The 27,145-nt window shown below is 42.1% G+C and overlaps 1 protein-coding gene across 1 annotated transcript; it reads left to right on the plus strand.

Moving 5' to 3' along the window:
• The first annotated feature begins 9,144 nt into the window (after window positions 1-9,144).
• LOC135552596 (uncharacterized) lies at window positions 9,145-17,252 on the plus strand. The gene is made up of 7 exons (XM_064984309.1): window positions 9,145-9,389; window positions 10,395-10,515; window positions 10,725-10,900; window positions 11,030-11,175; window positions 11,301-11,469; window positions 11,588-11,700; window positions 12,222-17,252. The coding sequence occupies exons 1-7, from the start codon at window positions 9,329-9,331 to the stop codon at window positions 13,179-13,181; spliced, it is 1,746 nt and encodes a 581-aa protein (XP_064840381.1). The 5' UTR covers window positions 9,145-9,328; the 3' UTR covers window positions 13,182-17,252.
• Window positions 17,253-27,145: the final 9,893 nt, after the last annotated feature.

Genomic DNA, 27,145 nt, shown 5'->3' on the forward strand with positions numbered 1-27,145 from the left:
GTACTGGCTCCTTATTTTCTCAAAAGGTTAACATCAGATGTGGGGGATGAGAAGTTCAGTCTCCTTTTGGATGAGTCCACTGATGTCAGTGTCTCGAAATACCTGGGTGTGGTGATTCGGTATTTCAGTGCTGGTTGAATTGGAGGGTGGCGATGCCAGATCAATAGCAAAGGCGGTAGTTGAGTTTCTTGAGAAGTGTAAACTAAAAAAAAAAAAGAGAATCTTCAGGGTATTGGCACTGATAATGCGTCGGTGATGACTGGGGTGCACAACGGGGTGCACATGATTTTAAAGGAAGAATGTGCATTGCCCAATTTTGTACTCATCCGCTCTGTGTGCTATTCTTTACAATTGGCTGTCTGTGCAGCATCCAAAGAAACAATCCCTAGGAGTGTTGAGTACTTAATCAGGGAAACCCACAACTGGTTTTCCATTTCCCCAAAATGGCGCGAGGCGTACAAAGCAGTGTATGCCACCATTAATTGTGTCCAGAAACCCCTGCAGATCACCAAAGTGTGCCACACGTTGGCTATCGATTGAGCCTGCGGCAACTCGTATATTGAGCCAGTGGGAAGAACTGAAACTCCACTTTGAGTTGACAAGGACAGTGAGCATTGATACATGGCGGATGTGCTCCACGCCACGTACATGGACAAGACCAACTATGTCTACCTGACATTCTTGAAATCAATCCTGTCCGATGTACAAGTTGCAGGGAAGTCATTTGAGGGAGAGCAAACAGATCCTGTCAAGCTTTTGGACAATCTGATACATTTCTTAACATCAATTTGCAGCAGAGTAGTCAACCCTATGGCAAAAATTGATGCCCTGAAGGATGCCCTTGATGGACATCTCAGTCCATCACCTTACCTTCGGTACCTTTTCGAGAGCAACTCAGTCTTGCGCCAGAGGACAAAAAGGTAATTCGGAGACAGTGCATCAACTACATTGTTGCTTTAAGCAAGGAGCTGCAAGCATTGCTCCCAGACAACCTTGAAGCCTTGCGAAGCATGGCCTTGTTCAGTGTTAAGGAACCGCTAAAGCACAGTAAAGGCACCACTGCAATTATTAAAGTAGCTGAGCTACTGGGATACCAGCCCCAAATAATTGATACAATTGTTTCCCAATGGAGAAACATCCATCTGTTTAGGTGGGACTCAACTGAAAATTACAGTTGAGTTTTGGAGTGAAGTCAGTGACTACACGGACTCTTCTGGGTCAAATCCGTTTGAAGAACTGTGCAAAGCTACACTCACTGCCCTATCGTTGCCACACTCAAATGCGGAGGTTGAACGGCTGTTCAGCCAAATGAGTGTGGTCAAGTCAAAGTTAAGAAATAGAATGTCACTGCACACTCTCCACACCATACTCCTGGTTCGGGAAGGACTGAAGTTGGCTGGTGATATCTATTACCAGCTTAAACTACCAAGTGAAGTTCTACAGCAGTTTGGCACCACAGCAGCATACACCTTTTTGGGATAGGGGGCAGCATTTTCACTTTTGGATGAATAGCGTGCCCAGAGTGAACTGCCTCCTACTCTGTCCCAGACGCTAATATATGCATATTATTATTAGTATTGGATAGAAAACACTCTGAAGTTTCTAAAACTGTTTGAATGATGTCTGTGAGTATAACAGAACTCGCATGGCAGGCGAAAACCTGAGAAAAATCCAACCAGGAAGTGGGAAATCTGAGGTTTGTAGTTTTTCAAAGCTTGGCCTACACAGTGTCTATGGGGTCAAGTTGCACTTCCTAAGGCTTCCACTAGTCAACTGTCTCTAGAAACCTGTTTCAGGCTTCTGCTATAAAGGAGGGGGGAATGGGAGCTGAATGAGTCATGGGTCTGGCAGAGTGTCTCAGGCTTGTGACGCGCGGTCCAGACAGAGTTAGCTCTCGTTCCAGTGCTTCTCTTCAGACAATGGAATTCGCCGGTTGGAACCTTATTGATAATTTATGTTAACATCCTAAAGATTGATTTCATACATCGTTTGACTTGTTTCTACGACCTGTAACGGAACCTTTAGAGTTTTTGTCTGGACGTAGTGCTCATGCCTTATGAAGATTGATTACTTGGCTGAACACACTAACAACAAGTGGCTATTTGGACATAAATTATGGACTTTATGGAACTTTATGGAACAAATCAGTCATTTATTGTCGAACTGTGATTCCTGGGAGTGCATTCTGATGAAGATCATTAAAGGTAGGTGAATATTTATAATGTTATTTCTAACTTCTGCTGACTCCAACATGGCAGATATTTCTTTGGCTGGATTGGGCTCTGAGCGCCGTACTCAGATTATGCTTTTTCCATAAAGTTTTAAAAAAATCTGACACAGCGGTTGCATTGCTGGTTCCATGTCCATGACGTTGCAGTTGGACAGTGAAGATGAAGAGGATTTCCTTGCCAATCTATGATTCATCATATTTACAGTACGTATGCAAGGAGTGGACTTTCTGGAACTGGAACTGGCAGAGACACACAGCTGATGGTGGCAGTGTGTACTGCAGTGTGTGCGAGAACAGTAGCAAAATCTGGAGGAAAGCATTGAGCAGCTAGCCAGCCAAGCAGCACAACAACCTGTAGAGAGATGCCTAGCGCATGCATCATTATTTGAGTTAAGTTGCTAGTTCAATAAGATAGCATATATACCTTGTTATTAGCCTGTACCTATAATTGTTGACCAGTTAGGTAGCATGTTAACTATCTACCAATACACTGCTTAAAACTCTAATTGTTCAGAATGTGTAGGTTTACTAGTTAAAAAGAAAAGAAAATATAATTGTTCAATAATTCAATGTGTTGTGTTTAAAAATGTGATCATATAAAATGGGTTGTGTTTATATTACTTTCACAAATAAAAATATATGATAATAAACAAACAAATCTAAACTAACAAATGTCAAATCATATTTTTCGTCGAGATGGCCAATCAATTTGAGTAACGTTATTGTGTATTCTACGTACTGACGTCATCACACAATGACATCACGACGTCATTTAGCAACTTTTAGCAACAAATCGACCAGCCTCTAGCAACTTCCCCTGAAAATTAGATGGCAACACTGCAGCCAAGGAGAAAGGAAGGACAGCTGTGAAAACAACAGCTGGAAAATGAGTTGGAAGCACAGTAACATTTGGATGAATTTTAATAATGTAAACAAAGCACAGTGCAGAATTATGCAAAAAAAATCTCATATAAAGCTGGTTCTATGCACAACCTACAGGCATATGCGAACTGTGCACCCAACTGTGAAGCTAGCTGTAGCGGAGCTTCGAGAAACTAGCAGGCCTGCTAGTGATAGTGGTGGAGCCAGCACCTACACACATGGAGATGTATCCACTCAGTCAAGTAGGCCTACTCCGCGACCCACAGCAACGCAGTCTTCTATGGACCAGTTTATGCCAAAGGCTATGTCTGTAGCAAAACAAGGCCAAATTGATATTGGATTGGCTAAAATGATTTCAACCATTTGCAGCCATTTTCGATCGTGGAGGACAGAGGTTTATAAAATTATAGCTATAGTCTAAATCCAATGTACACAATTCCAAGCATGAAAACCCGTTCAAAATCACTTATTCCACAACTGTACGAGAGCACACAGGTACGGGAAAGAGTCCAAAAAGCTACTGCAGTTTGCCTTGCCGCTGACTGCTGGACATCAAGGGTAACCACTTCTTACATGTCAGTTACATGTCACTTCATTGAAGATTTTTCGATGTCTAGCTGTCTTCTGGACTGCTTCGAGTTCAGCGACAGACACACCTCAGAGAACTTGGCAGAGGAACTGTTGAGTGGCCAGAGAATGGCACGTAGATGGAAAAGTGGTCTGTTGTGTTAGCGACAATGCTGCTAACATAACCAAAGCCACGAATGGACCCAACATCCATGTCTTGCCCACACAATCAACCTGATTGTAAGAGATGCTCTGAAGGTGATGAAGCCCACTGTGGACAAAGTGTTAGCAGCTGTGGAATACTTCCACAGGAGCACAGTAGGTGCTGAAAAACTAAAGTCTACACAACACCAGATGGGGATGCCTGAGCTGAGGCCTAAACAAGACTTTATATGTTGAAGAGGTTTCTTGACTCAACGGATGCCATCATCTCTACCCTGGCCATTGTCAATGCACCTGTTGATGCTCTGACCCAAGAGGAATGGGAGGTGGTGGTGGAGGTGTGCAGAGTCCTGGAACCCTTTGAACAGCTCACTGTGGAGCTCAGTGGAGAGAGGTACAGTAAGCAGTTAGTACTACATCATTATTTAATTCAGTATTATATATGTATATGAGCAGTAGATGAGAACCTGAACTAATAAGTTACTGTTCTTTCCTTTCAGCTATGTGACACCCTCAAAAATGATACTCCTGTGTAAGGGTCTGCAGTGAATCACAACCAGCCACCAGAGAGATGCAAATGTAACCACAGGACAGGTGACAGAGGTGATGGACACCCTATGTTCATCAATGGACAGAAAGTTGCACAGAATGGAATATAATCACGTGCTATCAGAATCCACTGCACTTGACACCAGGTTTAAGAAGTTAGCCGTACTAAAGTCATGACAGGGAGACTCTGCATAGTGGCCACATCCGTTCCCTCTGAGAGGCTATTCTCAAAAACGGGACAAATAATTACTGAGAGATGAAACCGCATCAGCCCCTCGCAAGGCAGCTTGCATTTCTGAATGCAAATCTCTCATAAAAGCAAAATATGGTCAGCATTGCTGTGTGCTGCTGGTTATAACATGGCAATAAAGGAGAGAGAAAAGAGGGACCAGTTTAATATTTTAAGTGGGATGCTGCAGTTTTGCACATTGTTATTTATTTTTGTTTGATATGGTGCAATGTTCTATTGTTATGTTGTTCAGATTGTATTCCTTAATGGTTAGATTTATATGCACTTTGTTTATATACATTAAAACGTTATACTTTAAATGTAAATGTTTAATCGCATTCTTTTTCATAACAAACTCTCGCAAACTGTTTGACTTGAAAAAATACAAAACATATTTTTTTTAGAGAGCCGTTTGGTGAGCTGAGCCAAACGAGCCGGCTCACTGAAAAGAGCCGGAATGCCCATAATTACTACCCTGTCACAATAACTCCCCTCTGGCATTTTAATTCATTGTCATCTCAAACAACACTGTATTCAAAGTACCCACTCTATTCTAACTATAAAATTAGAATAGTCATTATTTTTCCACGATTCCGACAGTTTTGCTCTAATTCGCAAGTCAAATCGCAATTGCAACATTTGGTTAAAAATAAGTCCTAGATTATTTGCCCATATCGTGCAGCCCTATGTGGCAGTGTGAAAATTCTCAATTGAGCATTGGTGAAAAGTGCTTAAGTAAAAATACTTTCAAGTACTACTTAAGTCATTTTTTTGGCATCTGTACTTTGCTATTTTTTTTTTAATACCTTTTACTTCACTACATTCCTAAAGAAAATACTCTACTTTTTACCCCATATATTTTCCCTTGACACCTAAAATTACTCATTACATTTGGAATGCTTAGCAGGACAGGAAAATGGTCCCATTCACGCACTTGTCAAGAGATCATCCCTGGTCATCTTCTATCTCTGATCTGGAGGACTCACTAAACACAAATGCTTTGTTTGTAAATTATGTCTGAGTGTTGGAGTGTGCCCCTGGCTATCTGTAATTTAAAAAAAAAAAAAGAAAATGGCGCCATCTGGTTTGCTAAGGAATTTGAAATGATTTATACTTTTTCTTTTACTTTTGAAGCTGAAGTACATTTTATCAATTACATTTACATTTGGGTGACTAGCTTTTCCTTGAGTAATTTTCTATTAACGTATCTTTACTTTTACTCAAAATTACAATTGGGTACTTTTTCCACCACTGCAATTGAGTGCAGGAAATGCAGCAATTGTAAAATTGCTGAAATTGGTTTTCATTGAAGTTGAATTGAACAGTATAAAACAATCAGAATTGAGAAAGACTCGTTGAAATCACTTAGATTGTATGTGTTGCCACCCTAGGATCACTCACTAGTCATAAAGCAAATGTACAACATTTATTATTCAATAACTAAAAATACCATCAAATACCGTCATACGGTCAATTATTTGCCATGACCAACCGTTTAAAGTATTGCATGGCTATAGTTGTCAGTGCTACGGGGTGATAGTTATTTAGGCAGGCTACCTTGGCGTTCTTGCGAACGGGAACTATGGTGGTCTGTTTGAAACAAGTTTGCATTACAGACCGGGTCAGGGATAGGTTGAAAATGTCAGTCAAGACACTCACCAGCTGGTCAGCACTTGCTCTGAGTATGTGTACTGGTATTTCGGCCTTGCGAATGTTACCCTGTTTAAATGTTTTACTCACATCGGCTACGGAGATCGAGATCACACAGGATATTATCAGAGAGAGCATTTGCGGTCTGTGTTTTCTCATAATGTACAGAATAGAGAAACTGTTTTCTCAGAATCAAAAACATGACTAGAAAACAGAAGTGATAAAGGTTAGCATGTATAAACTAAAATCCCCTGAAAGGAAGTAAAAGCACAATGGTGTGAAACTAACTCTTATAAAGCATTCGGGTGTATGACTGCATGCAGCAGTGTTGTTGGGGTGCGGAGTGGATAGGTCTAGGGACAGTTTGGGCCCCTTGAGTGGAGACAGCTCAAAGAGCGGTAGGTGGGTTAGATCAGGTGGGTTAGATCAAACCCAGCCTGATTTTTACTTGTTCAAATGCATCAGGTACAGTTTTAATCCATTCGGGCCCAACTATGTGGACTTAGAGAGAGCGTCATCATCCCAAGTAGCAACTCTCATATTGCCTTGAATGGAAATGCACAGAGCTGTGGTCGTGTTCTTTGTCCTGAGATTAAGGGCCAGAGAGGGCATGACTACCCAAACGGGCTTGATGAGACCCATTTTATGCATAATGGACACACTGCTTCCCTAATATAGGAAACATTTTATTTCATTGATTCCACAACCTCGAATTGATATTGTGTCCTGTGGATATCTAGGACGAGTGCCAGTTGATGTAGACTATCCTTTTGAATCACAGCGATCCTTCTGCGTACTTCTGCAGTATTGAGATGGACAGTCATGGAACAGACAGATATATTTCAGAGCTCCTTTCTAAATGAATTATTCTAGTGATTGAGAAAGAAACTGGGTGTGCATTGTTCATGACTAACACTTGCTAAAACAATTTCACATATTTCACAGGAGTTAAACATTGAGACACACTGCAAATATTTATATTTCCATTTGAAACCCTATGTTATGTTACAGTGGTAAAGTAAGACAAGTGAAACACACGCACCTGATCAGATAAATCTGAGCAAATTAATATCTCTGCAATAAGTATCTACAGTGGAATTCAAATGTTTACATACCCCTTAGCCAAATACATTTAAACTCAGTATTCCACAATTCCTGACATTTAATCCTAGTAAAAAGTCTCTCTTTTAGGTCAGTTAGGGTCACCACTTTATTTTAAGAATGTGAAATGTCAGAATAATAGTAGAGTGAATGATTTATTTTCTTTTTTTTCATCACATTCCCAGTGGGTCAGAAGATTACAAACTCAATTAGTATTTGGTAGCATTGCCTTTAAATAGTTTAACTTGGGTCAAATGTTTCAGGAAGCCTTCCACAAGCTTCCCACAATAAGTTGAGTGAATTTTGGCCCATTTCTCCTGACAGAGCTGGTTTAAATGAGTCAGGTTTCTAAGCCTCCTTGCTTGCACATGCTTTTTCAGCTCTCCCCAGAAAATGTTCTATAGGATTGAGGTCAGGGTGATGGCCACTCCAATACCTTGACTTTGTTGTCCTTAAGCCATTTTGCCACAACTTTGGAAGTACGCTTGGGGTCACTGTCCATTTGGAAGACCCATTTGCGACCAAGCTTTAACATCCTGACTGATGTCTTGAGATGTTGCTTGAATATATCCACATAATTTCTCTTCCTCATGATGCCATCTATTTTGTGAAGTGCACCAGTCCCTCCTGCAGCAAAGCACCCCCACAACATGATGCTGCCACCCCCGTGCTTCACGGTTGGGATGGTGTTCTTCGGCTTGCCAGCCTCCCCCTTTGTCCTTCGAACATAATGATGGTCATTATGGCCAAACAGTTCTATTTTTGTTTCATCAGACTCAAGGACATTTCTCCAAAAAGTACGATTTTTGTCTCCATGGGCATTTGCATACCGTAGTCTGGCTTTTTTATGGCGGTTTTGGAGCAGTGGCTTCTTTCTTGCTGAGCGGACCCTCAGGTTATGTCGATATAGGACTCGGTTTACTGTGGATATAGATACTTTTGTACCTGTTTCCTCCAGCATCTTCACAAGGTCCTTTGCTGTTGTTCTGGGATTGATTTGCACTTTTCGCACCAAAGTACATTCATCTCTAGGAGACAGAACACCTCTCCTTCCTGAGTTGTATGATAGCTGCATGGTCCCATGGTGTTTATGCTGTACTTGCGTACTATTCTTTGTACAGATGAACATGGTACCTTCAGGCATTTGGAAATTGCTCCCAAGGATGAACCAGGCTTGTGGAGGTCTACAATTGTTTTTCTGAGGTCTTGGCTGATTTCTTTTGACTTTCCCATGATATCAAGAAAAGAGGCACTGAGTTTGAAGGTAGGCCTTGAAATACATCCACATGTACACCTCCAATTGACTGAAATGATGTCAATTAGCCTATCAAAAGCTTCTAAAGCCATGACATAATTTTCTGGAATTTTCCAAGCTGCTTAAAGGCACAGTCAACTTAGTGTATGTAAACTTCTGACCCACTGGAGTTGTGATACAGTGAATTATAAGTGAAAAACTATGTCTGTAAACAATTATTGGAAAAATGATTTGTGTCATGAACAACGTAGATGTCCTAACTGACTTGCCAAAACTATAGTCTGTTTACAAGAAATTTGTGGAGTGGCTGGAAAACAAGTTTCAATGACTCCAACCTAAGTGTATGTAAACCCCCTTGGTCTATGAGGAAAGTGAAAGGAGGAGGAAGGGAGAGACACATGTGGGTAAAGTATGGGGTGAAGAGTGAGAAGAGGGAAGCGCTATGCTACAGTCAGAACAGGAAGCCCGTTGTCGAGAGAGAGAGAGAGAGAGAGAGAAATATATATGGGGAAATAAACACACAGCCTCCTCACACAGATCAAACGGAACTGTGAGAGTCATGTCAACTATTGACTGTAACTGAGTAAAGTCTCTTATATCACAACAGAGGAGTCTAGCTGAGCTATCCTGTACGCCAGAAGTGTGTGGACAGTATTTACAGTATGATGCTGATTATCTAAGGATCAGAGAATATATATTGGACATGGATTGGACCTTGTGGATTTCCATTCTTGCCCTCCTGAGCACCTCGGACTACGTGTCAGGTAATGAAAGCCTTAATAATTTATTAAAAATGGCTGGTTATTGCTGTTTTGTTCTCACAATAGTCTCTCTAAATGTAAGAACATTATACATACATACATACATACATACATACATACATACATACATACATACATACATACATACATACATACATACATACATACATACATACATACATACATACATACATACATACATACATACATATATATGTGTGTGTGCTGGAAATATAATGTTCGTACATTTAGAGAGACTTATGGGACTATTCTATATATAAAAATAATGTCTCTACTTTATTTCTTATTGTCATTGACTTTTTTTTTAGTACAAAGAGCACTTAGAAATGTTCATAGTGGCCTAGCTTTCAAAAGTGTTTGAGGTAGCATATTGTACATTTCTCAGTGTGTATGTGCCCTTCCTATCAAAATGGAACACGTTTCAAGACCCACATCGATCTAAAAATGTAATGCCCGTATACATAAAAAAAGAAACTAAGTGCTGATTGTTATTGATATTTAAATTATTAGTCTATGTTAAACATTTAATCTAGTTAATAGAGAATATGTGGTTCAATTGACATCCTATTATATAGTTATAATTTGAGGATGTATCAATAATAACCACAGACAATTCACAGTGAATAATTGGAATTTGAGCAAATATTGTCATGAGTCAACTGTAAACATTGTGACATTTCATAGCGAAACTGGTTTAGAAACCCCCTGATGAAATGTAGTCCCCTTTAGGAAATCCACCAACTACTTCAATCAATCAATCTAATGCTTTTTATAAAGCCCTTTTTAACATCAGCCGATGTCACAAAGTGCTGTACAGAAACCCCGCCTAAAACCCCAAACAGCAAGCAATGCAGATGTAGAAGCACGGTGGCTAGGAAAAACTCCTTACTTATTGACTCCCAGGCTCCCCATGAATTATTTGTACTTTGAAAATCTCAGAAAAATGCAGAGAAATTCTTTAACATTGGAATGTTATAATTGTGACAGGTAAAGACCTACTGAAGCCAGTCAATCTGACGGTGGACATATGGGACGGGGAGGTGACGTTGCTCTGGGACTCCCCTGAAGGGGCACCGCCACTGGCTCAGTACCAGGTGCAGATGGCCAGGTATACCCCACACTAATTACGTCCGCCTAATTCACTAGTTCTCCGACCTGTCACTTAGCTACCGCACTTAGCTACCGCATCCATTTCAGAGTCCTCCCTGTCCACTCTATCCCCTTTACCCTCTTCAATCATTCTTCCATTCCACCCTCTCCTCATCTTTGAAGAAAGTATTCTAATTAATCTAGCTACTTTCACGTGTCTTTCCTCAGGTATGTCAATAGTAATTGGACCAACGTGACCAGCTGTGACAGGACCCAGCTGACATATTGTGACCTGTCCTACCTTATCGGTGACTTCTTCATGGTCTACAAGGTCCGGGTTCGACTGGTCACTGAGAACAGCATCTCTGCATGGTCACGGGGGAAGAAGTTCAACCCCAGAGAAAGTAAGTCAAGTACAGCTAAGTTTAGTGGCCGAGTTGAATAGGTTTTGCTCATTTCTTTCTAGTTCATAGTGACACAATGCCAAACGCTTGTCCATTGCTTACCTTTCTCCACTACCCCTGTTCTCCCAGGTAAACTGCAGCATCCCTCCAGTACACTGTTGGCCACCTCCAGTTCAGTAACAGTCCGTGTTCACAGGAAGCCATTACTAAAAAAGATCTTCCCATTTGGCCTGACTTATACTATCTACCTACAGGGAAGAGGGCCGGACAACAAGGTACTGATCAGACGTGGTTTAAAAGCAGTACGTCTAATGTAATAAAATAAATAATGACATGTGGTTCATCCAAGTTCATATTCAGGTTAATGTATTCACTGACATTTTCATGTATTGGCTTGCAGACCGTTGTCATTCAATTGAAGGATGAAGACGACGAGGATACGGCGGAGGTTCGGTTTACGTCTCTTCATTGGGGACAGGAGTACTGTGTCTGCCTCAAAGTTGCAGGCAACGGAGGACAATTCACCAGTGAGGTCTCCCCTGAACAGTGCCTCCTGCTGCCAGAGCAAGGTAATACAACTCAGACTACACAGCTCTATGTGGCCATATTCCGTTATGTCATATACCTAATGTCTAGTGTCTTATTAAATAAACTCATTCAGCTAAACACAAGTTCTGTTCTCACCAGAGTGGTATATCCTTGCTGTGGTGTCCTTCTCCACCCTAAGCGTGATGGGGGTCTTGGTCATGCTGGCCCTTTGCTGCTTCCTGAGGCGCCCTGAGAAAATGCCTGTTGCACTGGTATGTTTCTTTGAACAGTTTCACTAATGCAGAACTGACTATGTCAATCACTTCAGGGAAAGGACACTTCAGAGAAAGGACAAAAACGCTGTATTCTAAAAGTGCAAAACAAGAAGCAACACAACAGGTAGAAGTTTCAGGTTTTATTAGTCCATATGTATGGGATACGCATGGTATACATCGTCCAATGAAATTCTTACTTGCAGGTTCCTTCTCGACAATGAAACAACAATAAGAAATAATACAATATAAAGGACTACGAAAATAAAGTAAATGGCTCAGTAGAGGAAACAAGTGGTGCTCTGTTCTACAACATACATACATATTCATTTCCTGCAACTTCACAGATAGGGAAGCACCAGGCTTTTAAGAAGACTTTATATAAACTCTCCGTTTAACTCTTGATTATCTTCATCAAATCTAAAGGCCTATTCTATTTCCCGTTATTGATCACTTCCTCATTCTAGGAGTTGTTTGTTTATGGATTAAATGTTTTCTAATTTTGTCCTCTTTTACCTCAGAAATCCACAGGCAGTGGCTGGCAGCCTCTCTGTGTGGGAGATGTCCCAGTGGAGATCGTCACAGACAAAGGCTGGTTCATGAGCACCGCCAGAACTGATGCCATGGTCTGGTTGGCCGACGAAAGGACTACTCTAGCAGGCAAGGGAGAGCAGGAAGAAGGAGAGGACAGAAGGACGAGTCTGGGCAGTGGGGATTGCACTAAATCACACATTTCTGGGAATGGAAACGGAAAGAGCCCGGAAAAGCAAGAAGACAGTGGCTGTGGAAGCCTGGGAGCACCAGAGAGTGCCATCAGCAGCAGGAGTGGAACTGGAGAGCCCCCCCTGCTGGATAGGAGGATTAACATAAACATCAGCCTGAAAGAGGACAGTGGGGTGGGGCTGGGCTGCCAGTTAGGGTGTGCTGGGAGTCTACAGGGGGACGACTGTGGAATCTTGCCTGGGATGGTAATGGTCACAGGGGATGGCTACCGGAGCCAGAGTCCCTCTTCGGTGGACTCTCATTTTACTGAGACAGAGCAGAGTTTTCAACAAATCTCATGTGAAACAATTATGGCTGATCCTGTTGTGGGATACAGGTCAGGTCACATGGCATGTGTTTGTTTAGGGGCAAGCCAATGTGTTTGGTGCCAGACAAGAAGACACTGTGAGGAGAGTGTCGGTGGACAGTCTGTAGTCCTGTTTAGTTTGACAGAGGAGCAACTAAACCGCAGCAGTCTCACAGGAGACATGTGTGAGATGGAATCTCCATGCTCCAGCTATAAAACGAACAATCTCCACATAGAAACGGTGGTGAACTTGGAGGACTCAGTAACCTTTTCCCACCTGCCTACATGCATCGGTGAATCCTTTCCACTCCTGACGGCTTTATCAGAGTTGCCCCCGGCGGAGGGAGGACTGAACTGCAGCGTGAACACTATGCTTCCTTCTCTGGGTGATTTGGAAGTGACATTTGGTTGACATGGTCCACATATGGAGGACACTGTGTGACACACAGAAGAGTTGGTTTAGCAATACAGATTGTGGGGAGTCATGCAATATGTCTACAAGCCCTTTGTATGCCATTTCAAGTAAACAGTCCTTTTCCTAACTGAAAAAAGAAAATCAGCAACCATAATTCTAATTGTAGCTATTTAAATATTTTTTGGAGCCTTTTTTGTTACCTTTTGTGAATAAATTACCATGTTTCTTCACTTTAGTTAACTCTGAGGAGTCACTTAAAGCAGTCACTGACATTGTCAACTATTATTGACAAAGTTCTGTGCGGCAGAAAGAACTTTGGTTGAGCTTATTTTCAAAACAGCACACAGCTGTTGGCTGCTGGCTGCCGCTATTTGGTGGGTCTTTAGAGATTTGAGCAGGAGATGGGAAACCCCCCTTCTGACACCCCTTCACCCATTTCAACTGACAAGAAGCATTTCACCAGAAGTGAAACAAGTGTGGGAGGAAAAAGGAGGGAAACGGTTTTGTCTCGGCAGATGGGGCGACAGGGTGGATTATAACAACATTGCAAAGGTCATCATCATAAAGGATTCTACAAGCTCTCTGTGAAAACAAGTTTTATAAGTTAAAATGTTGAGATATTTATCAACGTTGGTCAGACTCATCTGGTGAGTTTTCCACAGAAAGTGCTCACATTTGACCACATAACCCCCACTATAGATAGCTACAGCGTAGAAAAGGGGAGCCAAAACTGCGTGCACCGCAACCCGAGAGATCATTTGATCAATTTACAAAGAAAACAACCATATCTCTTTCTATTGTGTGGTTTATAGGTCAATTATTACTAATAACTGCAGCTACTGAAAGTCAAACAGAATGTCGTTTGGATCTAGTCCGCTGACGATAGCTGTGAAAATGTTTTAACTGTGACTGGGTTTTCCTATATTTACTGGCCTTTGGACTTCCCAATCCTGTGTTCATTACACGTTCTACATATTTACACAAATAATGTATTTATGAACTGTGTTCATCTGAAGTCACATTGTATTTTGTTTTGTGTTCTTTTTCTGAGTAAGGATCTGATAGTTTCTGTTTATTCATCTCAGTATGTAAAGAGCATACAGACAGTGGTTGAATGGGGGTAAACAGATACACAGTATGTGAATGCGGTTAAACAGACATACAGTATGTGAATGGGGTTAAACAGACATACAGTATGTGAATGGGGTTAAACAGACATACAGTATGTGAATGGGGTTAAACAGACATACAGTATGTGAATGGGGTTAAACAGACATACATTATGTGAATGAGGTTAAACAGACATACAGTATGTGAATGGGGTTAAACAGACATACAGTATGTGAATGGGGTTAAACAGACATACAGTATGTGAATGGGGTTAAACAGACATACAGTATGTGAATGGGGTTAAACAGACATACAGTATGTGAATGGGGTTAAACAGACATACAGTATGTGAATGGGGTTAAACAGACATACAGTATGTGAATGGGGTTAAACAGACATACAGTATGTGAATGGGGTTAAACAGACATACAGTATGTGAATGGGGTTAAACAGACATACAGTATGCGAATGGGGTTAAACAGACATACAGTATGTGAATGGGGTTAAACAGACATACAGTATGCGAATGGGGTTAAACAGACATACAGTATGTACGCTATGTGAAGTAGCACTCAATATCTGTATAATATACAGCGGAGCGAAAGTATGAGTCAGTCAAAATGATGAAAAAGGACAGAGTGGGACGGTAGATGAAACCTCCTCCAGCATGACATGGCATATCACAGAGATACAGCAGGAATTCCACACATGCAAAAATAATGATACTGGGGAAATTCTGAATTCGATGAGCGGTTTTCCAAATTAGATTCTCAACTAGATCAGCGGTTGCACAGAATAGATAGACACTTCCTCTTTCGGTCTCCCCCTAAGTCTCTAACACTACTCATAATGTTTTTATCAGGGGAACACCTTATCAAATGACAAGCAGACAACTCCTACTATATTAATTCACCAACATACATACAACACCCTTTACACATTATATCATAGTTTTATTGAAATAGAAAAGATCAGAATTGAGTACAGGTATTTGGACCATACATTTCAGTTGATGGCATTCAGTTGTACAACTGACTAGGTATCCCCCTTTCCTATTTGCACTTTCTCACTAAAATCAAGAAGACACTTGACATTACCACTTGACATTACCAGAATTAATGTAGTCCTCACATGCTGAATTTTAACTGTCATTTCACATGTATCAAACATATGGAATACAATTTCTACATACTGTGACACATCGCCCTGGTGGTACACCTATAGGCCCTATCTGTGACCTGTAGAGCAGCCATGAGGGTGAGGAGCTATTGTCTGCCCTAAAAGGGAGAAGAGATTTTAGATTACTTGGTATATCAACTGTTATGGTAAACACACTGCCTTAAACTCTCACCACCACAAGAATAACACTCCAACTCGCTTAACCACAGATACAAAAAGCCTAACTTTTCTTTTCAACGTCTAATAAGGTTCTTTGAAACTCCCACAACACCTCCGCCAGGTTTCCAAAATTGCTATGGGTTTCACAGAAAACAGCAGGGTCGAAGGGGGAAATGGGCAGATTAAAATACATCATGCTGTATGTATGGCATTGGGAAGGACCATTAGTATGTAAACATATTGGTGACATGTACAGTAGTGCAACATTTCCCAAGAAAAGCTGCTGTATATCAGAGACCCTCTCCCTCGTCCGAGCAAACTGATGATCTGCCTACTGTGAATATATTAACCCTGATTATCAACATAGATCCAGTGTTCTATGCAATTCTGTACATGTAATGCGCTCGTCGATCTCCGTTCTGTCACACACACACAGGGGAAAGGCCACAAGGTCTTAGAGGAAGATAGCCAGTCAATATCAGAAAGGGAAATATTTTCAATATATGTCAACTACACCATACTGTATAAGAAAACCAAGGCTTCAACGAAATACGATCCACTTTCTTTTTTAAATTACTTTACCCACACACAGTCACACATTTATTTACAAATGAGCGTTATCTGTCATTAACAGATACACTTGATACCAGAACAGAACGGGTATGGAAACATATACAGTGCCTTGCGAAAGTATTCGGCCACCTTGAACTTTGCGACCTTTTGCCACATTTCAGGATTCAAACATAAAGATATAAAACTGTATTTTTTTGTGAAGAATCAACAACAAGTGGGACACAATCATGAAGTGGAACGACATTTATTGGATATGAACTGAAAAATTGGGCGTGCAAAATTATTCAGCCCCCTTAAGTTAATACTTTGTAGCGCCACCTTTTGCTGCGGTTACAGCTGTAAGTCGCTTGGGGTATGTCTATCAGTTTTGCACATCGAGAGACTGAAATTTTTTCCCATTCCACCTTGCAAAACAGCTCGAGCTCAGTGAGGTTGGATGGAGAGCATTTGTGAACAGCAGTTTTCAGTTCTTTCCACAGATTCTCGATTGGATTCAGGTCTGGACTTTGACTTGGCCATTCTAACACCTGGATATGTTTATTTTTGAACCATTCCATTGTAGATTTTGCTTTATGTTTTGGATCATTGTCTTGTTGGAAGACAAATCTCCGTCCCAGTCTCAGGTCTTTTGCAGACTCCATCAGGTTTTCTTCCAGAATGGTCCTGTATTTGGCTCCACCCATCTTCCCATCAATTTTAACCATCTTCCCTGTCCCTGCTGAAGAAAAGCAGGCCCAAACCATGATGATCACCATGTTTGACAGTGGGGATGGTGTGTTGTGGTTGATGAGCTGTGTTGCTTTTACGCCAAACATAACATTTTGCATTGTTGCCAAAAAGTTCAATTTTGGTTTCATCTGGCCAGAGCACCTTCTTCCATATGTTTGGTGTGTCTCCCAGGTGGCTTGTGGCAAACTTTAAAAGACACTTTTTATGGATATCTTTAAGAAATGGCTTTCTTCTTGCCACTCTTCCATAAAGGCCAGATTTGTGCAATATACAACTGATTGTTGTCCTATGGACAGAGTCTCCCACCTCAGCTGTAGATCTCTGCAGTTCATCCAGAGTGATCATGGGCCTCTTGGCTGCATCTCTGATCAGTCTTCTCCTTGTATGAGCTGAAAGTTTAGAGGGACGGCCAGGTCTTGGTAGGTTTGCAGTGGTCTGATACTCCTTCCATTTCAATATTATCGCTTGCACAGTGCTCCTTGGTATGTTTAAAGCTTGGGAAATCTTTTTGTATCCAAATCCGGCTTTAAACTTCTTCACAACAGTATCTCGGACCTGCCTGGTGTGTTCCTTGTTCTTCATGATGCTCTCTGCGCTTTTAACGGACCTCTGAGACTATCACAGTGCAGGTGCATTTATATGGAGACTTGATTACACACAGGTGGATTGTATTTATCATCATTAGTCATTTAGGTCAACATTGGATCATTCAGAGATCCTCACTGAACTTCTGGAGAGAGTTTGCTGCACTGAAAGTAAAGGGGCTGAATAATTTTGCACGCCCAATTTTTCAGTTTTTGATTTGTTAAAAACGTTTGAAATATCCAATAAATGTTGTTCCACTTCATGATTGTGTCCCACTTGTTGTTGATTCTTTACAAAAAAATACAGTTTTATATCTTTATGTTTGAAGCCTGAAATGTGGCAAAAGGTCGCAAAGTTCAAGGGGGCCGAATACTTTCGCAAGGCACTGTATATGAGAAAGATACGTGGGACAAAGATTAAAACAAATATGATGTTTAAACGATCAATCTGACCTAAAATTAGACTTTAGAGGAACTTTACCTCCAGCTTATGAGAAAAATGACGTGTGAGTTTCTGTGGTTAGCTTGTTGACTAGCCGCCAAGGCACCATTCTCCTTTCCGTCATCAGTACTCTTTCCTCCACAACCATCCTCTGAGTTTCACACTTCTCCGTGTTTTCCGCAATCTATAGAGACACCCTAACCCGCCATTCTTTCTTCATCCAGAGAGGACAAACCGTGACAGTTGAATAGTGGTTACATTTCTTATTTTATTTTCTATTAAGAAAAAAAAACAAATGTGGTATTACAACAAAGTTAAAATCAACTCCCCTGTCTGTATTACCTCATGTTTAAACGTGGGCCGGAAGAGAGAGTGAGTTGTTTGAGGTTTGTGTGGTGAGATATGAGTGAGAGAGAGAGCATTAAACTTTGAAATAACTGATATGCTCTGTCTTATGTGAGCGTACCAGAGCCATACTCACGCTCCTCCATTACTCTGCATCAGCCTACAGTGACATACTCATGCGACCCAAAGGCTATGCTATGTAAGTATAAGATAAGATACATTTTATTGGTCCACACGAGATAGACATTTGGGTCTCCCGGTCGCGGCCTGCTGCGACACAGCCCGGGATCAAACCCGGACTTGTAGTGATGCCTCTAGGAACTGCGATGTAGTGTCTTAGACCGCTGCACCACTCGGGAGGCCAGACCTCTTGACTTTTTTTATAGCCTTATTCTAAATTGTATTTAAAAAAATTAAATCCTCAGCAAAATAAAAATCAGAAATACCTTCTTTACATAAGTATTCAGACCCTTTGCTATGAGTCTCGAAATTGAGCTCCGGTGCATCCTGTTTCCATTGATCATCCTTGAGTTGTTGAGGACAGAAGTCGACCTGTGGTAAATTCAATTGATTGGACATGATTTGGAAAGGCTCACACCTGTCTATATAAGGTCCCACAGTTGACAGTGCATGTCAGAGCAAAAACCAAGCCATGAGGTCGAAGGAATTGTCCGTAGATCTCCGAGACAGGATGGTGTCAACGCACAGATCTGGGGAAGAGTACCAAAAAATGTCTGTAGCATTGAAGGTCCCCAAGAACACAGTGGCCTCCAACATTCTTAAATGGAAGAAGTTGGTAACCACCAAGACTCTTCCTAGAGCTGGCAGCCCGACCAAACTGAGCAATCGAGGGAGAAGGGCCATGGTCAGGGAGGTGACCAAGAACCCAATGGTCACTGACAGAACTCTAGAGTTCCTCTGTGGAGATGGGAGAATCTTCCAGATGGACAACCGTCTCTGCAGCACTCCACCAATCAGGCCTTCATGGTAGAGTGGCCAGACGGAAACCACATGACAGTCCGCTTAAGACTCTCAGACCATGAGAAACAAGATTATCTGGTCTGATGAAACCAGGATTGAGCTCCTTGGCCTGAATGCCAAGCACCACGTTTGAAGGAAACCTGGCACCATCCCTACGGTGAAGCATGGTGATGGCAGCATCATGCTGTGGGGACTAGGGGACTAGTCAGGATCGAGGCAAAGATTAATGGAGAAAAGTACAGCAAGATCCTTGATGAAAACCTGCTCCAGACCGCTCAGGATCTCAGACTGGGGCAAAGGTTCACCTTTCAATAGGACAATGACTCTAAGCACACAGCCAATACAACGCAGGAGTGGCTTCAGACAAGTCTCTGAATGTCCTTGAGTGGCCCAGCAAGAGCCCGGAGTTGAACCAGATCGAAACATCTCTGGGGAGACCTGAAAAAAATGCATCAACACTCCCCCATCCAACCTGATTGAGAGGATCTGCAAAGAAGAATGGGAGAAGCTCTCCAAATACAGGTGTCCCAAACTTGTAGCGTTATACCAAAGAAGACTCGATGCTGTAATTGCTGCCGAAGGTGCTTCAACAAAGTATTGTGTAAAGGATCTGAAATCTTATGTAAATGTGATATTTCAGTTTTTTTATTTGTAATTTAAAAAAAAGATTCCCATAAAAAGCTGTTTTTGCTTTGTCATTATGCAGCGTTGTGTGTAGATTGATGAGTAAACAAACTAATTAATACATTTTTGGATAAGGTTGTAATGTAACAAAATGTAGAGAGTCAAGTGGTCTGAATACTTTAAGTGATTGTATATACACACGGTTGGAGAGGCTGGAGCAGAGGGCACCGGCAATGCATAGCCCAAAATAACAGTTTAGGGGGTTAAGTTCCAAAGGAACATTAGCACTATAACGTCGAGGCTACTGCTGCCCTCTACAGAGACATACTGCGCTATATTCACAGGGGACAGAGTATTACGTTCAAATACATGACTGTTAGATCAATATCAGAGAGCAAGAGAGGGAGAAAGAAAGAGAATGTAATCAACAGAGATGTTCTCCTGTGTGTTGCAGGTTCTCTACTTCAAACAGCCACTGATGGAGAAGGGAGGGGGAGACTTCTTTTGGCCAAACTTCCTGTAGACACACACATCAGATAATTTAATAAACAACACAGCTCTCACACACAGCTCACACAGAGGTAGTGCAATTCTGTAGAGGAACGATTTACCACCATTACCATCCCCATTTAGTTAACTGGTTGTCAACACACTCACGTAAGCACTTTTTCTTTCAGTGATGCCTCTGGAGAGAGAGAGAGAGAGAGAGCGAGAGTGAGAGCAAGAGAGAGGTGATTATTTTGGGCTGTCAATCATTGCAATCAGATAAGTCACAGGTGCCAGCTAGCCAGCCAAGTACTGGCCTTTGTATGTGATATTACAGGTGCACACAGGAACAATAGATTCACACTGGATTGCTACATGACAGGTGTGTGAGGTCACCAGACAATTCCCAGACAGTGTGGCAGGCAGTTGTCATAGAGGTGATCTCTTTTAAAAAGGGCAGGTGTCTTGGGTGCATGACAGAGTTCCCAGGTAAAGCTCAGGTACAGTCTGGTGAGTGACGTAGACGTACCATTTCTCTTGCAGCGTTTCCTGCATTTCTTGCAGGATCGATTGCAGCAGAACTGCACAATGCCGATGACGATGAGGAGAGCAAGGAAGGTGCATCCCACAGCCACCCCGATCGTCACAGAGCTTACTTTGGCCTCTGTAACACGGCCAGAAGAAACATTAGGGCCACAGTGAGGCAGTGAGGTTACAGCCAGTACCGCAAAGCCAAGGTCAGGAGGATGTGGTGAATCCCACATGGTTATGACATGCTTGTAGCCAAAGAGCCAGAGAGTCTCATGGAGGATGTTCAAGTCACAGTCAATAATAAGTGTATTATTGACTGCTCACACAGTACTGATCGCAAGCTCAATTCAAGGTCATGGATCATTTTTTCCCCCCTGGCCATCCAAATCGTCACCTGCTGTCTTACTGATTCAGTATTAGCTGTCTGAGGAAGTTGCGTTGGAAAATCAAATCATTTGCAATGTGTTGAGCAGACACACACACACGCGCACACACACACACACACACACACACACACACACACACACACACACACACACACACACACACACACACACACACACACAACTCCCGTTTAAATCTGGTTGGAACTATTTGGTTAGGAAGACCAGCAAATTGATTCCCAAAACACAACCATCTTCGTAGCTCCCATCAGTGTCTGAGGGAAGAAACACTGGACAGTTAATACATTAACAGCCCAACAACAGTAGATGGGGAAGGACTCGAAGGTGCACTCTGAGTTACACTTTACTTACACTGTTTACTCACTGTACCTCACAGGAGTCCCTCGGGGTTTCCCCTATTGACTTTTAGATGAAGAGCTGAATGAGCTAGAGAAGTGTTACATTAGCCGACGGGAGCTAAGAGTTTATGCTAGCGTTAGCAGTTAGCTCGAGACTGAGTAGCTTCTAAGGCTAACGCGTCACAGACACAATAGCAGCAGCTCAACCAATGGCTGTGTAGTCCCGGAGACCTGGCAAACACAGGTAAAGCTTCTGTGCTCCAGCGATAAAGAACAATTAGCCAACAATCTGAATCTCTCATTAAAAGTGCAAAAACGTGTGTGTGGTGGAGGTTCTCTCTGCCGCTCTACAGGTATTACTAAACATGTGTAGAGTTGACAATTCAAAAGCAGTAAATCACCAACAGTATCCAACAGTCTTAGAAAACAATGAGCTCAACCTTTTAAGAGTGGCAAAGCTAATGTTAAATATATTGGGCACTTTAGGCTACATACTGCAGCAAAGGAAGTGAACACACACCAGTCAACATTTGAACCATTACGTTCCTTTAGTAGAAGCAGCGGTTTAGTGTTTCTTACCCTCCATCGCTGAATTGCCCGGCTTTAATCCTGGATGTCCGCCTCTCTCCTCTCCTCTTCCGTGAATGTTCTGTCAGTCACTTGATTCGTGTTGGCGTGTCTTTAGATGTTTGCCACCAGAAACGTCTCCACTCTCGCTAATGTTCTATCACGTGTCTTTCGAGTTCTTCCCAGCTCTGCATAGCTAGGATTCCTCTGGAAACTGGTCCATCTTCATTCTTGTAGCTGTTTATTCTCTGTGAGGTTTACAGCCTACGTACCCTCCATGTCTTTCTTTAGCACCACACTCAGACGCTCTCTCTTCTCTCTTTCACTCTCATTATTTGTCTTCTCGCAGTGAATGGGTAAGCAATGGCTACGGCAGTCATTACCACACGGTAGATGTTCAGTGAACTTTTCTCGGTCCTTTACACACGTTTCACTTTTATTTCTTGAGCACCACAAATTCACGTCACAGATCATCGCTGAAACAGAAGTATTGACACGGCAAAAGCCTTGCAGCCGCCTTGGAGCCTTGAGTAGCCTTCAGACATAGGCCAGAAGCACCTTACCTACTCTAATTTGAACATTACACTTGTGTCTTGAAAATTCCCTATGCATCTATTCTCTCAACATAGTGACATCCTCTTCACATATACTATTTGTCTTAAGCAGGGGCGCAACTTTGGTTTTAGAAGTGGGGGGGGGGGGCATAATTATATATATATTTTTTATCCAGTCGGATAAACACTTCAAACAGCCTACCCGATCGCTCGGAGGCGTCCACATGGTCCTAAAGCACATCGTTGCCCCGTTTTGTATCACATTCCAATGATAAAACTGGGGGGGGTGAAATGTTGCCTCCGTCCCCAGTGAAAGTTGTGCCCCTGGTCTGAAGGGCAGAACAGAATTATGTGTCATTCATTTCCCACTCTGTTGACAACAGGCTTCAATGGTCGGCCTGACACTCAGCTCTATACCTTCCACCGGTAAGTGGGGACTCCCAGTCTGCTGATAGTGAAACTGCATGTTGTGCACGTTCATCTGTGATTTGATGTTGGAATTTCCATGATGGCATCCCAATAATCTCTCCTTTCTCCTGAAGTGTGCAATTGTTCACTACGCCCCACAAAGTTAAAAGCATTGCATAGACGTAAGCCTGGGCTAAAGGGAGTTTCCATATACCTGTCATTTCCTGTCAAACCCACGAAGGGGAGAAAGGATAGATTATTGGAACGTTTGAGGGTTTTCCCAAGGAGGAGAGGGTTTTAAGTTCCATTGCTGAACAGACACACACATGCATTTTGGACCTCCCAAATACAGCGGAGTCAATCACCACCTTCCGGAGACACCTGAAACCCCACCTCTTCAAGGAATACCTAGGATAGGATAAGTAATCCTTCTCACCCCCCCCCTCCCCCTTAATGATTTAGATGCACTATTGTAAAGTGGCTGTTCCACTGGATGTCAGAAGGTGAATTCACCAATTTGTAAATCGCTCTGGATAAGAGCGTCTGCTAAATGACTTAAATGTAAATGTAAATGTACATTTCATACATGTGTTCATGAGCTTGGTTTTTACCTAAGATGTTGTTTTTTTAACCTTGAGTTATGTCTTCACAGAAACTTTGTGTCACAAACCCCGACTCACCAAACCCATTAAGCTCTTGAGAATCAGCCTCTATGCTGTGTAATCATCACCTTTTTCCTTCTGCATGTGAATCACTAGTCACAAACAGACACGGCCCAAATGATTGAGTAATCCTTGCACAACATCATGGGAAAGAGTTGGAAAAAAGTCATTCATATAATTTTATGTTTATTGCCTTTGTGTATCTGTATTATCCGTTACAACCACTGCGTGTAACAGCTGTCTCTACCAATATGAGCTGCTTAGTCGGGCACAGTAGCAGCATAGATGTAGAAAAGAGGGAAGGAAGGGTGAAGAGATGAGCTTGAGAACGAGGGAAGAGTTCACCTCAGGAAGAAGCTTAGGCTTCATGTTAATAGTCAGAGCATTTCCCCTTCTGCCTCATTTCTGGGTAAGGCTGCCAGTAAAGGACAATAGTGATTTACATCACACCAGGAAGGAACATTTTTGGTGAGACGTACAATAATAATGGAGAAAGGTGGGTTGAAGGACACATGGAACCTAGGTTGTCTGATGAATGGTTTCTATGAACTGGTTACCGTCAACAATTAAAGAAATGTAAGTTGAGAAAAGAAACACAACATACAGTGTATTTGGAAAGTATTCAGATCTTCCACATTTTGTTACGTTACAGCCTTATTCTAAAATGGATTAAATACCCCCCCCCCCCCCCATCAGTCTACACATAATACCCCATAATGAAAAATCAAAAACAGGTTTGTAGAAATTTTTGCAAATGTATAAAAAAAAATGAAATATGACATTTACATAAGTATTGACCATTTACTCAGTACTTTGTTGAAGCATTTTTGGCAGCGATTACATCCTCAAGACTTCTTGGGTATGACGCTACAAGCTTGGCACACCTGTATTTGGTTAGTTTCTCAACACTGGGGCCCCTCAGGGGTGTGTACTTAATCCCCTCCTGTACTCCCTGTTCACCCAAGACTGCGTGGCCAAGAACAACTCCAACACCATCATTAAGTTTGCTGACAACACAACAACAAGTTTGCCTGATCACCAACAACGATGAGACAGCCTATAGGGAGGAGTTCAGAGAACTGGCAGTGTCGTGCCAGGACAACAACCTCTCCCTCAATGTGAGCAAGACAAAGGAGATAATCGTGGACTACAGGAAAAGGCGGTCCGGACAGGCCCCCATTAACATCAACAGAGCTGTAGTGGAGCGGGTTGAGAGTTTCAAGTTCCTTTGAGTCCACATCACCAACGAATTATCATGGTCCAAACACAGCAAGACAGTCGTGAAGAGGGCACGACAAAACGTTTTCCCCCTCAGGGGACTAAAGATTTGGCATGGCTCCCCGGGTCCTCAAAACGTTCTACAGCTGCTCCATCGAGGGCATCCTGACCGGTTGCATCACCGTCTGGTATTTCAACAGCTCAGCATCTGACCATAAGGCGCTACAGAGGGTAGTGTGTACGGCCCAGTACGTCACTGGGGCCAAGCTTCCTTCCATCCAGGACCTATATAGTAGGCGGCGTCAGAGGAAAGCCCATAAAATCGTCAGAGACTCTACCCAAGTCATAGACTGTTTTCTCTGCTATCACATGGCAAGCGGTACCAGAGCGTCTAGGACCAGAAGGCTACTTAACAGCGTCTACACCCAACCAATAAGTTTGCTGAACAATTAATTAAATGGCCACTGGACTACTTACATTGACCCCCCCAATTTGTTTTGCACACTGCTGCTACCCACTGTTTATTGTCTATAAATAATCACTTCACCCCTACCTACAAATTATCTCAATCAACCTGTACCCCCGCACACTGACTCGGTACCGGCACCCCTTGTATATAGCCTCGTTATTGTTATGTTATTGTGTTACTTTTTATTATTATTTTTTGCTTTAGTCTATTTGGTAAATGTTTTTTTTAACTCTTCTTGAACTCCACTGTTGGTTAAGGGCTTGTAAGAAAGCATTTCACAGTAAGGTCTACACTTGTTGTATTCGGCGCCTGTGACAAAGTTTGATTTGATTTGATTTTTTACAATTCTTCTCTGCAGATCCTTTCAAGCTCTGTAAGGTTGGATGAAAATCGTCACTGCCCAGCTATTTTCAGGTCTCTCCAGAGATATTCGAAAGGGTTCAAGTCCGACCTCTGGCTGGGCCATTCAAGGACATTCAGAGACTTGTCACAAAGCCACTCCTGCATTGTCTTAGGTGTGTGCTTTGGGTCGTTGCCCTGTTGGAAGGTGAACCTTCACCCCAGTCCGAGATCCTGAGCACTCTGGAGCAGGTTTTCATGAAGGATCTCTCTGTACATTGCTCCATTCATCTTTCCCTCGATCCTGACTAGTCTCCCAGTCCCTGAAAAACATCCCCACATCATGATGCTGCCACCACCATGCTTCACCGTAGGGACGGTGCCAGGTTTCCTTCAGATGTCGCTCTTGGAATTCAGGCCAAATAGTTCAATCTTGGCTTCATTAGACCAGAGAATCTTGTTTCTCATGGACTGAGAGTCCTTTAGGTGCCTTTTGGCAGACTCCAGTGTGCTGTCATGTGACATAATCCTGTCTCAACCTCATGGCTTGGTTTTTGCTCTGACATGCACTGTCAACTGTGGGACCTTATATAGACAGGTGTGTTCCTTTCCAAATCATCCAATCAATTGAATTTACCACAGGTGGACTCCAATCAAGTTGTAGAAACATCTCAAGGACGATCAATGGAAACAGGATGCACCTGAGCTCAGTTTCGAGTCTCATAGCAAAGGGTCTGAATACTTATTTAGATAAGGTATTTCTGTTTTTTTTAATCTTTAATAAATGTGCAGAAATGTCTAAAAACCTGTTTTCATTTTGTCATTATGGGAAATAGTGTGTAGATTGATGAGAAAAAAACAATGATACATTTTTAGAAGAAGGCTGTAACGTAACAAAATGTGGAAAAGGGGAAGGGGTCTGAATACTTTCCGAATGCACCGTATATAACACAACGTCCTATGTTATCTATTTTAGCCTTGACGTTAAATAACATGAATAACATGAACTGTTCCCTTATATTGAATACCCCTTATATTGATTACCCCTTATATTGAATACCTCTAGCACACATACACAGGTGGTGGGTAATATGAGAGTGAGGTGACACAACATACTGACCAGAAACTAACCTGAATATGTTAATAATTTCCCTGGATTCGTTCTCATTCAACCAAGTCAAAAAAACAAACATAAAAAACACAGAGGGGAGAGAGAGAAGTGGGATCACATTAAATGAATACGGTGAAGTCTGCTCCCT

The sequence above is a fragment of the Oncorhynchus masou genome, chromosome 13 (genome assembly GCF_036934945.1).
Source record: "Oncorhynchus masou masou isolate Uvic2021 chromosome 13, UVic_Omas_1.1, whole genome shotgun sequence".
NCBI classification, from domain to species: domain Eukaryota; kingdom Metazoa; phylum Chordata; class Actinopteri; order Salmoniformes; family Salmonidae; genus Oncorhynchus; species Oncorhynchus masou.